This window comes from Cebidichthys violaceus, unplaced genomic scaffold (genome assembly GCF_023349555.1).
Source record: "Cebidichthys violaceus isolate CVI_PGR_0920_01 unplaced genomic scaffold, fCebVio1.0.p SCAF_5, whole genome shotgun sequence".
Lineage (NCBI taxonomy): Eukaryota > Metazoa > Chordata > Actinopteri > Perciformes > Stichaeidae > Cebidichthys > Cebidichthys violaceus.
Window position 1 is genome coordinate 6691369 of NW_027176705.1, and position 16354 is coordinate 6707722.

Sequence of the window (16354 nt, forward strand, 5' to 3'; positions counted from 1 at the left end):
CAGGACCAGTCGTTGTATAGCTGCCCACAAATGTGCCTGTGTTGATATTGAGCATAAAATAAGTTTGTATTCAAAACGTGGTGAGAATTACTCGCCTAAATGAGTAAAAATGATTCGATGATATCGTATGACCGAAAAAATGTTTTTGTTTTAGAATACAATGTAGCAAAGTAATACCATTATAAACAGGCATAAAAGGACTTCTTTATAGCTGAAACCGAAGATCGTCTATGCAACACTGATGATTGATACAGCGTATCTTCGAATACTCATCACCTGCCTTGAGTATAACGATCTTTGAAGGTTTCCAAGGCCTTGCATTAACTTGTGTGAACTCTTCAGAAAGGACTTTCTATTTGTTGTTTTCAAAATTGAAAGATGCAGACTTGTAGTCCTGTTCACGTCTGGTAAATTAGATACGCCTTGTTAATAAAAAGCAATGATGATAATGAGTATCGATCATTCCTTATCTCCCTCTCTGTTATAATTCAAGACAAATTAATATAAAAGTTCTTATTTCCTAAATGTATACATTTCCCTTGTCTAGTAGTAGGCTTGTGGCCAGAATTAGAGATATATGGATGGCATAACCCATAATTCACACCAGCCCCCAAAGAGCATTACTTATCAAAGTTGTGACTACTACGTACTTTGTGCAATGTTCCATCAGCTGTATTTGAATACCTAAAATATTTACAATGAGTCAAGCAATTAAAGTCTCTCTGAAACCTCTCATATAAGTTCCCCAGGTGGTAATCAATTGAAAAAGCCGTACACAGACTAATGACTTGACAAACTTCGTTGAAGGCGTTTAAAGAAAGAGTTTTGTTGAAAAGATATTCTGTATAAATTTGCTTTATTCACGATTCATTTTGGCTATATATTTGGGTTTGGTGTATATACACACATCATACACACACACACACACACACACAAACACACACACGCATATTGATGGCATGATTAGACATTGTGTAAAGAGTAACATGCAGTAGATAAGACGGGCAGAGAGTTTTGGCCTTTAAGTGTTTCTTCATTACCTTGGAAGGTATTTAAAGTACACCAAATAAACCCAACCTGTACAGTGTTTGGAAAGACACAAAATGTCTCAGACAGAAAGACAGCATTACCTGCAAATTAATTACACTGTTCCCAAACTAAATAAAACCATATTGCAAAGGAACAAATACATCTGAACTGTAGACGTGTGTTCAGAGGTTTTTGAAATTAAACATAACATGACAGCATGACTTGTACATGAAAGAGACAAAAAGCAACCAAATATTGTACTTCTTAGCCAGTCCAATAAAAACAAGTAGTGATGTATAAATGTCAGCATAATTTCAAATATAGACACAGGAGATCTCTGAGGCGAAGCTGTCCTTGAATGATGTTAAGTTTCAGCTTCCATGAAACAAAGTTCAGCATCGAAGGGGGAAGTGCAAAACCGGCCACAGATCAGAGCTTACAGGCAAATTCAACCAACACACAAGACCGCTAACATCACCCAACTGTGTGCGTCTTTAAAGCAGGACCTAAACAGCCGGTCTGAGCGTCACAGTGGAAAATTGTTGGATTCTACAGTATATTGATTCAGCATCCCTTCCAGCGCTAACAATAGCAGACGTGCGCCATATTTTTAACATTAGTATTCTACTTATACCACACCAAAAGGCCCAACAATGCTGCAACCTGAAAACAGAAACAGAAAGTGAAACTGAATGTGAATCTACAGTCTGCTGATTGAAAACAAAAGGAGAAAGCGCTTCTCATGTGATGGTGACCAACATACATTTTCAGGGGCAAGAAGCCGGACAACTTACAACCTTTTTTGAAGCTTTGAATTTAAGATAAAGAAGAAAATCTATTTTTTACATCAACCGACGGAACGTAAGTGTTCAGTTAATCCAAATAAACATTTAATTAAAAAAAATGTGTTTTTTAATCTCCCTCTACAATTAAATTTGTGGTGCACAAAGCACTGAATTCTAACTCCAAGTTATTCCAGATAATTCACATATCTAGATGGGAAAATAATGTTTTTTTTGTGATTTGGGTGAACCTACCCATAACATAATTTCGGGAAAACAAACAATGGTTTCTATTCTTCAAGATTAGTCATAAATAAACAGCACTTTAAATATCAAACAAAAGGCCTTGTGCAGATCAGTTTGGAGGTAATCCTGTAGTAACCACAGAGCTCATCAGTGAAAATGCATCAAATATTCATCTTAACATGAGACTAAAACGTCGTGTTGAGCTCAAGAATCTTGAACAAGCGGTGGATTTGAACGCATGATGCTTTTACAGTTACGACTAGTCCATTTGTAAATCGACAAAAAAAAATATTTTGAGGTTCGATGAATTGTTTCTCTGGTTCGAGCTTCTCCAAAGTGAGCACTTGCTGCGTTTCTCTCCATTAGATTTGTAGACGCCACCTCAAGCGCTGCGATTACTGCGATGGACCCATTCTACCTTCTTTCTGACATTTTACAGACCGATTAATGGAGCTTTAAATTATATATATTTAGTTCAAATGATTTTATGAAATAAATGTCACTAAAAAGATAGTATCCATCGTGAATCAAACATCGCTTGAATGGAATGAAATGTGGACGAAAACTGAAAACATGGAAGAGTGGAAAATGTTTTCATTTTCACAAAACAGCCACATTTGAAAATGAAATATAAGATACAATTTATGTTAAGATGAACATTTGTTGCACTAAAAAGACATTTGCATGGAAGAAGCAGCCTATGGGCGGCTACAACATACTTAACTGTGAAACTCTTGATTTCCTGGCTAGATGAACGAGAACACAGCGGCATCACCGTAGCTTAAACTCCAGTATTGTGAATAAACACAGAGCGCGCGTTGACTCATAGCTTAGCCTCTTGTGTCCTTCGTTCTGGCTGATCAACCCACATGTCTTGAATACTTTAAATCACTGGCTATCCCATCCAGACTTTTGAAATTTTGTAACGGGGGTGAGGATGCCAGAGGAAGTCCAGGGTAAGTGTTGTCCACCTATGCAAACAAAAGAAGCTCCTCTTGCAGAAGAAAGGGATAAATGGTGTGGTTGTCGTCTGTAGCCTTCTCCTCTTTTCCGTCTTTGCTCCTGGTTTTTTATGCTTTCAGCAAACTGAGACTGTATGGCTTCACTTGTGTGTGTGTGTGTGTGTGTGTGTGTGTGTGTGTGTGTGTGTGTGTGTGTGTGTGTGTGTGTGTGTGTGTGTGTGTGTGTGTGTTTTCAGCCTGAGACCTCAAAATCAAACAGGCTGCCTCTCTGTTCCTACCTTGGGGTTGGTTTGATTTGCACTCTTACCTTGACATTTAGCTTTTAGCCTTCTCGGATCGTATGCTTGTGCGTCTGTATGCGAGTGTGTTTCAGTCCTGGGGGAGAGAGTGGAGGTGTCGGGCCGCTCGCATCTGAAGCTGTGGAGTAGTGATGGGCATGTCTGAATGTATGTTATGTGTATTCATGTGTACATTTCTCAGTCCAGGGAGATAGTGGGGCAGCCCTCACACCTCTGGCTGTTCAGCAGTGAAGAGTTGGTGTGTTTCTGTGTGCATTTTCAGTTCATAGCATCGCAATCACATCTCTGGCTGCTCTGCAGTAACCGGCTGGGTTCGGGGCTCAGGCGACTCGTAGCGCTGGAAGTTTCTTTTCCTTATCTTCTCTGGAGCTTTTCTCCACAAAACAATCTCCTAAACACAGAGGCAGAAGAAAGTATGCACAAAAACATGTATTACTTATAATAATCCCAATTAAAAAAAATCTAGTGGCAGCGTTTACATTCAGTGATTCTTACTGACATATTATATAATTGATTTGCGTGAAAGTGTTTTACCTGCTGTTTAAAGTATCTCCTGTCCTCTTCATCTACCAGCACCAGATTAAGGAAGTAGCGTACAGAGAACTTCTTGTTGACATCCCTCATGGTGGGTGTCAGGTCATATCCTGTAAGGACACAGAAGATGTGATACACTGTCGCTCAATCTGTAAGAACAAATATGCTATTCAAAGGATTTTATAAGAGGGAAACTGACACCCTGATGATATGATACGACTTACAGTTGACTGTATATTTTTGTAACTGAAAGAGAAGACGAATGAGAAAACAACTTACCTGCCAGGAACAGTCTGATAGGAATGGATTCTCCTTTAACTGGAGCTCCATCCATGATTTCATACTTTGCAACCGTCTCTGTCTCTGTGGTAGTACTGGGACCTAAAACAAAGGACAACAATAACATTAAGTTAAGTGATATATAGAAAGTGGAGCAGAGCTGACATACATTTCTGTTCTTCTTGGGACCTAAGTAAACCAATGACAGCATTTCACAGGTAGAGAAACCCCAGAGAAGATGAACTACAACGTTAGCACAGAGTCAGGCTGCTGTCCATTCACATGTACCCACCATGTGTCAGATCTGTGTTGGTTTCAGTTTACACATGGCTTCCCTGTTCTCTTACCTATGCCTGTTATCTCCTTCTTGATGAGCTGGAGCTCCATGTGTTGGATCTTGATCCTGACCAGCAGGAAGTAGATCTTCCCAACAATCACGTCCTTGAGGTGGTATCTAACAAAGAGACGCATCAAGAGAAGCTGCTCAAACTGACACGGGTCGTATTTGGTTTTCTGTTTTGCTGAGGAGGCAATACAGTTTTCACCAGGGAAGCTACGTTGATCTTACTTGGATTTATTGTATTCAAACTCAATGTGCAGACAGTCTTCTATGCCGACCTCCATCTTGATCGAGTTGTTGACATCTGGGTAGGTGGCTAACTGGTGGACAATCAGCTCATATTCCTTCACTAGGTCAGACAGACGCCGAACTATTGTCACCCTGAGGAAATACCTGTGAGAAGAGCACACAGATAAACACAAGCTTTAAAAGTCTGGCAGAAACGACACTGAACACGTTTGCACATACCTAAGTCAAACATTAGATTTGTACTAGTTGTCCTTGTACTAGTTGTACTGTTGTCAGCGTTGGGCTGTTTCTGAGAGATATTAATAACAATATAGGGCAGCAACTAAAAGTATTATCAATTAGTTAACTCAATTTTGATCATGAAAGTTTTCAGAAGTTAAAATCACATATTTCAGTGTTGATTTCAGCACTACTGATACTAATATCAGCAACATATGCATTGATCCCTGTGGGGATCTCTCTACAGTGGTGTAACAGCACAAGATGAACCAGAGAAAAGCTCTGCTGCAGACCGTTTGGCTCCATAATATTGAACGTGCATACTAGATGCTCAAGTTCCCGGCCCATCATCAACATCACATGGGTGTCATAAATACATCCCCATGTATTTAATATGATAAAAAGAAGATGCCTTGTGTCAAACTGCGTAATAAACATACCTTAGCCGGACATTTGCTCCAGTATAGGACTCATAGGGCTTCTCCACCTGCATGAACTCAAAGTCGTAGCTCCTGTTCTGGGTGAGTTCTCCAGGTAGAGCCAACTCTTTCACCAAGTCCACGAATTCATGGGTGTTGCTCTTATCAGAGAACAGCTCTGAAACACAACAGAGGCGATTTAGAGCGATGCCGTATATTTCAAAAACACACAACAGAAAGTTTTATACATTAGTTTGCTTTAGATTCCCTGCTCTTAAAACACAATGCTGTTGTCGTCATCACCACCCTCCTCCTCCTCCTGTTGGAGCTGGAGGAGGGTTCAGCTCCACTGTGTCAGGCTGCACATGATGACCACATGCTCTGCTAAACCTTTTAGCCACATGAGAAAGCCAGCAGTCTACAGTTGACAAGTACTTTTTCAGGCTATAAAGCAATGCATTCAATTAGCATTTCAAACATTTCATGTCATTAGTTGCATAAGGCAATTTAGAAGTGTTAAATAAAATTAAAATTAAGCAACAAAAGAGTTGGGTACACTCATTAAAATCTCCATACACCGTACTTTAATCACACTCACCTATCTGTCCAACAAACTCAATGCGGATGCCCTGATGCTCCAGTCGCTTTCCTCCCTGCTTCACATTTAGATTCACCTGGAAAACATTTTCGAGTAGATCAAATGTCATATGAATCAAAAAGTACAATAACAGTTTGACACATTACATATTTATCAATATATTTGCTTCTTACAGAGAAAAACTAGGACACCCACTCTTTATAGACCACACAATATCTCTGAGATGAGCTATCCCTTGTTGTTACAGATATATTGGATGCTACAATATTGGTTAATAAAGCCGATACATCCGCTGATACATTTGTAATGCCTAAACATAGATGCTTCACTTCCTTCTGAGGTCAGAGCAAATCTTTCACACACATCAAAGGAACCTTAATTTCCCACTGGGCTCAGTTAAAGAGAGGATCCCAAAATAGTGTAGTGGAGAGGTCCATTATCTGCCTACTGAGTACTGTTAACTAATAAATAAAAGACAGCTAATAGAAATCATGCTTCGTGTAGGAACGCCTTACTGAACCATGTGGAGCTCTGAATGCCACAGTATAAATAGTTTACCTTGCCAGACACAGACTCTCCGTCGTAGAACAGGTAGTGTTTCTCCACTTTCCCATCTTCTGTCTTCAACTCGGCTGTCTTTCTGTTCTCTGCATCATTCAGCAGTACGTCTATCTCACATACGGGCCCAAACAAACCTCCAAGGAAACTCTGAAAACAATGAACGGTGTAGAAAACAGTGCATTACACACAAAAACAAACACGCAGTATAAGAGAGGAAAAAGTAACTAACTGGTGATTGTCAGAATGTGTTGACTAAGACTGTATTCAGAGCAAATAAGGAGGTATCGTGAACAGAGGATTCTTGCTGTATTAACCTGAAAAGCCTTAACTGCATAATTTAAAGCAGAACTACTGTCAACATCTTTTTTTCAATCTTCAGGGTTCGTCGTTCTTGAAATGCTGCAGGTCAAAAGATGTCTCGAACAACTGACAACTTAACGAAACAACAACAAAAAGGCAAATTCACAGCAAAGACTGGAAAATCTATGACCACCATGATATGCGGTTATTGTGATCTAAGAGACTGAAATACAATGTCACAATTTTCAGTCTCACATTATAGATAATCATGTCAGGACTGAGGATGCATTCTAGTTTATACAGGATATTGTAGGTTGTTAACACACATCTCTATGGACTCTGATAACAGAAAATGCAGTTTCACAATCTGCAATAATCACAAACTCAACCACCACTAAGTTCACATCTGTACGTATGTGCTCGTGAATGGGCCTAACAATCTTAAGTTGTCTCTAGGTAAATCCTGCACAGCTACTCCCTATCTGTTATTGCCACACTGACTCAATCACTTATCACTTGGTTGCACAGCCACAATTTTTTCCTCTGAGCTGGCAAAGAGTCACAAAAAACATGCTTCAGCATGCAGCAAATCTGGAGGAATCAGCCCAATCATCATCAAGATGTCAGGAGAAACCGGTCCCTGTCTGGACACAAGTGTGGTGCTTTTAATCTTTGTATCCCCTAAAAGGATGCATAGATAACACAGAAAAATCATAAGAGACTCTTAATTCAACCATATGAGCTTCACAAGAACAAACAACATGGTAAACACAGCAACAGTGCATCAAAGTCGGCGAGTGTCAACTTGCAATTGTCCTAAACTAATTGAATCAATAAGCGATCAGCACTTCTCTAACTAGCATTTGCTTTAAACATTAACGTAATTTCAGAGTTGTTGTTGCAATTCAACACGCATGTGTCACACGGTACAATTTCACATTACATCCCATTAACCCAGCAACGTTAGCTAACAGTAACATGTCACTCAGCCCGCTGGCAGCTTCATTCACCAAACATAAACGAGCTCAAAACATATTTAAATTACTAACCAACACTTTTAGTTGCTGTCATCATTAACCAAAGCTGTTGGGCCGTTAGCTAACTAGCCCAAACATCATTGAGAAAGCGAAGACGGCCTCGTACTGATGCTAATTCGACCAACCCAGCTAGCTTTCCTGTCCGTTTAAATACCAAATAGTTGATATCAAGGACAATTGGGGTTCTGTGTAAATGTTGGTATTTTTATGATTTAATAACCTAGTTAATTTCAGTGTGGTCCGAACAGCCGACGCTTTGTTTTTACACTCACCATCTCGGCCGTCTGACAGTCCGATAGTTGAAGCTAACAGCTAGCTTCGCTCTGTGTAGCCAGTCCAACTGAAGCAGGAGGGAGTATCAAGGCTGGCCGTCATGTGACCCGTCATGTGTGCTCGGAGTACCTTTTCTTTTATTAACAAAAGGTATTAATAAACCAACTCCACAGTCAGTTGGGTAGTTTGGGTAGTTTTTGGGGTCAACAGAAAAGTAATGAGAAATTATATTTTGATGTTTTATATATGTGATATATCCTAAAAAAATGTATACATATTTATACTAAATTTACTTTATAAATAGACTTTATATATATATAAAGATAAAATGTATATGATGCATTACAAATCATAAATAACTATAAAAAGCATTATAGGTTATGTTATTAATAATAAATAAAAAAGCATGAGAATAGAACATGAACATGAGAATAGACATTAAACTTTTAGGACAAAAGCAGCATAAAGTCAATACAACTGAACAACAATACGTAGTGTCTAAGTTCCTAATTCAAAACAATTTTCCAAATTTAACAACAAAATTAAAGCACTAAAAGGATAATTAGTGGAAGTATAAGAGGTATTTTAAACAACATGAGCCACTCCAATATTGTATTGTAGTGATTATTTTGTCCACCAGAGAGCATTGACAAGCTTAATTTTCAAATGTAAAATAAATGTCCCACTCAGTACATATTTTGGTCGCAATTTTTGTATTATCAAATTGAAGAGACCCCTGTCAAAAACGTTTATGTTATGTGTCTATGTTAGAAAATAATAAAACTATATCAGACAATATTATTTCCTCAAATATTGATATCAGTGTTGGCCTCCAGGTCGGTCAGGCTCTGATTAAAGTGGCTAAATGTGATCTGTAGATCTAGACTAGAACTAAACAAGGGACACATTATGATTATGAAGTAATGAAATTAACCAAGTCATGAGGTAATCTGATGTCTTCTCCCAATATGAATCCTGGAGTTGTTTCTGGATAATTACAAACTCACTTAAACAGCAGATATCAGGATAGTTTTGATAAAGTCTAGTGAAAACACAATTGATACTGTTGTTATAAACCCTTTATTTTACAATACAAATTAGCCAACGCACAGCATGTTGAAATGCGTGCATGTTCACAACACGTATTTTGAATATGTTTCAGCTCACAGTGGTTAAGATTGCGTGAATTCGTTCCTGAGGGGTTGGGGTTTGCAAGATTCTCTTGTTCAACTTTGCAAACAAGAAGTTCCCAGAAGATGTTGCATAACCCTCCTGGGTAAGTGTAAATTGACACAACATTTGAGACAACGGGATCAAATAACATAAATAAATCTTTGTGTATGTTTTAAAGGAACACATGCATCATAGCTCCAAAAAAATGGTTGGACCCACAGCTGCACAGCGTGAGTAATGCATGGACAAAGGCGTCATCTTATTGCACCAGTATTAGAATTATTTCAAATTTTATAGTAAAAAGCACATTGCAACTTACACAACTTATCGTTACACAACTTATCGTTTCCACAACAAAGCACAAATACAGGTCACTGTCAACTTATTCTAAATTAAAGTGTGTAAATGTCTCATTTATGCAGACCATTCTTCTACTTTGGCAGATACTTTTTCATTGTCTACAGTTTTATATATTTTGCCCTTGAAGACCCACCAATAACACTGAGAATATAAAATATATATTAGGCCTTTGTCAATCTCTGAGCAACTATGTTTTTACACCACCAGGTGGTGATGCAATATTAGGTTTACTATTTGAATAGACAATGTGGAAATAAAAACAGATGCTAGCCTTGTGAATGTTTCTTAGAGTGGGTGGGTGTACACGGTCTACAGCTGCAGAAGGTGGTCTTCTCTCAGCTCCTGCGCTGCTGGTTTTGCCTCAGCAACCAGAGACCTGCTTGGAAACAACCGCCTCATGCCCCTGATGTCCCCAACTACAAGCAGAAAAACAAGGACAGATCAGACTTCATGGAGCAGAAGAAGGAGGACATTGAAAACTATTGAATCCTTGCAACTCAAGATCTTTTCCCAAAAAGTTACCTTTGTATTGCTCCCCATCTTTCTCTGTCCAAGACTCTCCGGAGCCTGTCTCACCCAAGGCCCAGTCTGCCATGAATGTATCTGCAGAGCCTTCATAACCTCCAGAACCATCCTCAGCCTCTCCAGGGGACTCCCCCTCTTCACTTGTCATCGGCTTTTCCTCCTCATCCATCTCTAACTCCATTTCGTCCTCCCTTGGTGGACGCTCATCCTCCTCAGGCTCAGCCTCTCTAGAAACATAATGTCAGATATTGAAAAATGTTAATGGGGTTTAGCAGGTTGTAGCTGTCTGCTTTTAGCAGTCTGTCCAACTTCATCATATCAGTAAATATTATGTTATGTGCATGCAAACTCATCATCAATGACATTTTTACTGCATATCAAACAACAACAAAGTAACACAACTTCACAAATTAAACACTCCATAAGTTTTAAAGATCCCCAGCAGACATGTGTTAAGACATATAAAAATACTTAATGTATAAAAAAGAATTCTGTGATTTTCAAGTTTTTCAAGGGGAAAAAAATCAATAAACTACTTAAAAACTATTAAAGAGGTATTTACTCATTCATTCTCACTTTACACCAATTTATATGCATGCAAATATTTTTTGATACATCGACAATTTACAGACCAAAAGATTAATCAAGAAAAAAAGCCCAAATGCACACATATAATTCTGCACAGTGTCAACAACCAAACACCTGTTTGAGTGGAGGAGAGCTTTTCCATGTTAAAGTTGTTACTTCAAAAAAGGATTAAGGCATATTTAATGCTTTACGGTTTTGGTTTACTTTCAAGCAATTGGAGCAGGTAGGCGTTATAACAGCAGCTAATGAATACCAGGTTTCTACCAGTTGCCAGGTGTTTTCACTTATTTTGCATGATTAGACTTCTTCTGACGACTGTGTGGGCGCGTACAAACTGGACTTGATTGGCATCCATCTGACCCTGCTATTAGCTTACATGAAGTTTGGTGTACTCATGTAATGCCTTCCTTTGCCACCGTCGCACTAGTGTTTGCTCATGAGAAATGTTGGGTCTCTGCAAATTAAAGACTACGGCTCAATATGAAAGCGTCAATATGGTAACTTCTGTTGTGATTTGGTGCTAAATTAATAAAATGTACTTGTCTTGACTGACTTTGACAAACCGAAGTCTAATTTGCCAAAATAACTGAAAACACCTGTGTGTGTAGGGCCTTTAAACAGTTTTGAGGATTAAACATCAAAACACATCAACACCCAATACTCTTAAGCTCATAACCGGCTACTGCTGATGGTTTTAAAGAAAAAAGAAAGCTTGGAAAAGCAAAAATGTCTCTGTTCCTTTTAAAAACAGTGTCAACTTGAAATAAAAAAAATTACAGTTTCCAGTTTAAATACTGAATTCTGTTTACTTGTAATCTGGTACTTTTCACACATGAGTATCAGACTAGTGTGGCACATATACAGGTACAAAACAATAGACCAGAAGCAACAGCCCACCAGGCGTCACAGCCCACTTCCTCTCAACACTTCCCTCTGACTTCCTGTTCAAGCTGCAAAAGGGAGGGCTGCTGCTGAGGTCCTGGTGCAAGCTGATGTGGGAGGCCAGATAAGACTCAGACTAACAACACAAAAAATCCCGAAGAATAATCTTCATTTTCAAAGCTATCCATTATCATTCCCTCTGTATCCTTTCCACTGGCTACCTTGTGTCGCCTACACTCCCTGCCCTTTTAGTCTCTGATCCTAAATTGATTATAGAATTGTTGATAGAAGCGTAACAATCAAGTCAGTGTCAGTTGGACTTTTAACCAATTATATTGATTAGACCAGGTACTCATATGATGGTATAGCTCAGCAGAGTAGCATACACAGACAGCAGACAGTTGATTAAATCTATTCAAAGCACACTGTGTGATTTCACCAACATTGTAGCTGGATTGCAGCTGAATAAAACAGAATTTGCGGTTTTCATTTTTGAAAAGTTTCCTTTTCATTTGGTCATTAACGATCAATGTCAGAGGAACCCTAAAAGAGGAAACTGAGGGCTGAGACCAAGACTGAGATACAAACTTCCTCAGCAGTCACACACATTAAAACACACCCACCCACACACACACATACATACACCACCATAACACACAATAAGTTTGTATTTATTGCTAGTTTTTGGCATATTTCACTTCTAATTAAACTAAAACATTTTCTACTGGACACTTTTTCATGACATGTGTATATACCACACATAAATATATCCTTAAAATAATGATCTGTACAAAATTATCTTTCTATTCTATTCTATTTCTCCCTTTAATTCCAGAGTATGAGGAAGTGTCCATCGATGAACATCTACTGCTTTAAATCATGTATACTCCTACATTTGTACTTCGTGACAATTTTAAATTGACCATTAACTCTTAAGGTCGTTCTTACTGCAGATCTAACCTCCGTGCCCCTCTTTATCCCTCCATGTTGTCTTCTATTTTGGCTTTTCTTGGCCGCCTACCTCACACTTATATATTCTCAAACACACACACAAAAGACATGCATACACACAGAGGTTGTGTTGTTGGGGTTTTGTTAATCTAGGTAACAGATCCAATGCAGCATCAGCGTTTCAATACTTAAAAAACAGTATACTATATTATCACAGTGATGGTTGTTTTGTTTTTCCAGACTCATTTTAACATCAAAGTGAACTCACTGCTACAAAGACACTCACATTCGTCAAAGCAACTCATGGAGCAAATAAACCACCCCATCTCCAGTTTGCACACTTTAACAGAGATACACACACACAATACATGAATACTTACAGATACTGTGCAGTTGAAGCAGGCAGTTTGGCTGGTAGGTCTGGACTCCATGCCATTTTAGGACTTTGTTGGGTCACACAGTTGGCCTGGTCTCCCTCTGGGTTACATTTCACAAACTTATACACAGCGGTCCTAGGTGCCCCTAAAGAGAGAGTTTTAATGTTCAATTTGTGTTTTTTATGCAACATTTTATGCAACAATTCACTTCAGTCAAAGTGATCTTCTTGGGCAACATCTGGTTGCTCATCTGGATCAGTTCAGTGTGACAATTAGGGTTTACTAGTTCCGTGTTTGAAGTGTTTCAGGAGATTACAACATTATTCTACAACAGAGTAAAGTGACGGTTGGCCTAATGGGCTTCAGCGTGGTTTATTTTCTTCAGTAATGTGTAAGAATAGGAAGTATTAGCATCACGGCTTCTTTTCTCAACACATCGTAGCAAGTTGGTCATGAAGATTATCTGATGCTAAAAGCATTAACTGTTATTTTCCACCAATATCATCAGTAAAGAAATTAGCCAACAGCAAGCAAGTGTTTCATTGAAAATCATCTGATCGGGGCACCTTGACTGTTTGATGACTGATGTTGAGCATTCATTTGTGGGACAAGTACTCTGCAAAAATCTATATTTCCTGTTTTTGCGCACTGTTGTGTATCACACTGATACTACTGCCAAAGGTAATCTATGACCACCATCCATCATTGATATCTCACAGTTGTATCAATGTTGTTTAATCGAAAATGTGGGTGTTTTTAGATGGGTGTGTGACAAGTAGTTTGAAACTCGTGACAGTAAGAGCTTCACTAAAAAGGCAATAGTAGGCCTATAAACTGATAATAATCTGTAGGTGTCCAGTGTGCATGTTATGTGACACCTATAATAAAACATCATTTTTAACCTTGATTCTACTGACTGAATTGAATATTTAATCAAATAATTACAAGAAGCTGAAACAACAGGTATTTTTCTTTAAAAAAAATATATTTTAAGATTAAACCCTAACATCTCATTAGTGGTTTACAAAATATATCTAAAACACATGTCCCCAGAGTGGCCAAATACTTTGGATATTGAAGGTTAATAAATACTTAAGTAGAGTCTATGGCACTACTTTATTTAAAATAATTGAGTAAAATCAGCTATAATTCAGCATATGTATGAATATCAAAGGATTTTTATTTTTCATTTATAGGGTTTCCCATACGGTTTCCTTCCTCTATATCAAAAATGATGCTATTTGTGTCATGGAAATGAGAGTTCAAAAAGTCCCCATACACCTACACAGTGATCAACAAGACAGAAACTTCACTCGGAAACTGAAACGTCTTTGTTCTTTCCGATTTAATATGAACTCGATTAGGCAGGAACTCCCACATTTTTCCCCCACGAACCTCAAAATGTTGACGTTTGTTCCTCATCGTCTCATGTTATGGTTTGAAACAAATAGTTTAGAGTCTTTAGAGTTGTGTTTTCTGCAGATGCCATCAGCTCAGCAGTGAGGACAGAGAAACCTGACGTTGACATATGAGTCATACTTACGGTAACTCCGTTATGCTGACACAGTGAGTCAAATTAGTGGAACTGTTACCAATTTTACTTGTCAATCAACGACTTCTGACGGCCGTCGGACCCCAGTTTGGACCACTCACGGCTCTGATCTAGTGAGGGTATTCCGGGAAAAGCACTAAAGCTAGGATGTTGACGTGCGTACACTACAACCTGTCCACATAAAGTCGACATAAAATACTGCGACCTGTACCTCCGTCACAAGAGTCACAAAATACTTTACAATAACATTGGCGACTTACCCTTTCCGTTATGAAAGGCGAGGCAGGAGATAACGAAGAACAGAATCAGTTTCATCTTCAGCTTTGTCTTTCCTTAACAATAACACCAAGAAAATATTAAGGCGTTCCTTCTCAAATTGAAGCTTCTTGTGCTCGTGGTGACGATTAAGTGTGAACTGTACACTCAGAAAGACAAACTCCCCCTAAAAGAGCTCAGCCCTTTGAGTGCGTCATGGTTTCCTGAAGTCTTCTTGTGCAGAATAAGAGGCTGAACATCCTCAGTGGAAACTTTTTGCATTAGCAGCCTCAAATATCAGATATCAGGTCGGAGTTTGCGTAACTGCACTTCGGAAATACCAAAAGATTAAATCTGTGTAACTGATAATAAATATCGAAAGGAAGCGACAATTTGTCTTAATTGACTGCTGACTCGTTTTGTAGAGAGATTAGAAAACGAAAACTTCCGCTTTTTTGAATGAATGCAATTAAATTAAATTAAATTTCTTCTTGTATAGCTCTTTTCAGTTCATGCCAAACGCAATTTTATGTTCTCTTCTCGTGTGTGTGTGTGTGTGTGTGTGTGTGTGTGTGTGTGTGAGAGAGAGAGAGAGAGAGAGAGAGAGAGAGAGAGAGATAGAGAGAGAGAGAGAGAGAGAGAGAGAGAGAGAGAGAGAGAGAGAGAGAGAGAGAAGAGGGGAGGGGGGGGTCTACTTTACTTGCCGTTTCAACCAGCTTAAATTTGCTTTCTTCTGAACAGACACAGCAATGGACTAATCTCCTGCGATACCTGTTGCACGTTACCACTGCAGTGTCCTCTATAGTATGTGTAAATGTTAGGCTGGTGTGTATCAGTGTTGGGTGTGATATATTTTACTTTAGTGCATGTTTTCATGTCTGCTCCTGTTTTTCCATTGTGTATTTTCTCCATGTCTTGCAGATGTCTGCATGCTTGAATCAAGTGAATTTAGGCAGTTCTGGAGTTAATTACATTTTTGTACTAAAAATGTTGTACTTCAAATTATAGTGTATAAATCAGTTAAACTATAGCTCCTTCTCAACCACATGGCAATGCTGTTTACTCTTGAAATGCTATATATTCCAATAATATACAGATGATAAACATAACCCTCTGAACCGGGCGATATGTGTCATGATGATTAGTTTAAATTGTATACCTTAAGTACATGTTTCTGTAAATACTTCTGTACTTTTACGTAAAATGTTCAATGAAGGACATACTTATATAATGTAGTATTCCCATACCGTGGTGTTGCCACTTTTATTTTGATAGAAGATCAACATGTTTCCTCCACCACTCTTATGTGTTGTGTTCATCTGTGTGTCTCTCTTCCTGTGACGTTAGACTGTGCTGGTAAACACAAGTTGAGACATTTCAAGTGTGGAACACCTGGTATGTCCCGGTGCCTCAGGCAGGTGCACCGTATTTATCAGATCAACTCAATGATGATTCAGAAGTTCCACTCAGGATGCGGCTGGTTGGAGCTGGAAAGAGGACGTCATGAAAAAAGAGCTTTAACTCATGTTGCAAGCATGTGATGCAATGTGCATGTGATTGTAAG

General features: G+C 38.6%; 2 protein-coding genes across 2 annotated transcripts; both read right to left on the reverse strand.

Annotated features, from left to right (window-relative positions):
- Window positions 1-839: 839 nt before the first annotated feature.
- On the reverse strand, window positions 840-8217 carry vps26a (VPS26, retromer complex component A). Its single transcript, XM_068730296.1, has 9 exons — window positions 8127-8217; window positions 6515-6664; window positions 5957-6032; window positions 5380-5536; window positions 4700-4864; window positions 4479-4585; window positions 4132-4233; window positions 3853-3962; window positions 840-3709 (listed from the first exon to the last, which is right to left on the reverse strand). Exons 1-9 carry the CDS (start codon window positions 8127-8129, stop codon window positions 3596-3598), a joined length of 984 nt encoding a protein of 327 aa, XP_068586397.1. The 5' UTR covers window positions 8130-8217; the 3' UTR covers window positions 840-3595.
- A 971-nt stretch (window positions 8218-9188) lies between these two features.
- On the reverse strand, window positions 9189-14988 carry srgn (serglycin). Its single transcript, XM_068731035.1, has 4 exons — window positions 14796-14988; window positions 12987-13128; window positions 10183-10412; window positions 9189-10076 (listed from the first exon to the last, which is right to left on the reverse strand). The coding sequence occupies exons 1-4, from the start codon at window positions 14848-14850 to the stop codon at window positions 9970-9972; spliced, it is 534 nt and encodes a 177-aa protein (XP_068587136.1). The 5' UTR covers window positions 14851-14988; the 3' UTR covers window positions 9189-9969.
- Between the last annotated feature and the right edge of the window lie 1366 nt (window positions 14989-16354).

Excerpts from the sequence above, each read along its gene's own strand:
- vps26a (XM_068730296.1), bottom strand. Across the intron at positions 5,537-5,956 it reads TGAGTTTGTTGGACAGATAG|AGCTGTTCTCTGATAAGAGC; the intron begins GTGAGTGTGATT and ends GTTGTGTTTCAG. Across the intron at positions 3,710-3,852 it reads GGAGATACTTTAAACAGCAG|GAGATTGTTTTGTGGAGAAA; the intron begins GTAAAACACTTT and ends CTCTGTGTTTAG.
- srgn (XM_068731035.1), bottom strand. The coding sequence starts at position 14,850 with ATGAAACTGATTCTGTTCTTCGTTATCTCCTGCCTCGCCTTTCATAAC. Across the intron at positions 13,129-14,795 it reads CGCCTTTCATAACGGAAAGG|GGGCACCTAGGACCGCTGTG; the intron begins GTAAGTCGCCAA and ends CTCTCTCTTTAG. Across the intron at positions 10,077-10,182 it reads AGATGGGGAGCAATACAAAG|TTGGGGACATCAGGGGCATG; the intron begins GTAACTTTTTGG and ends TTCTGCTTGTAG.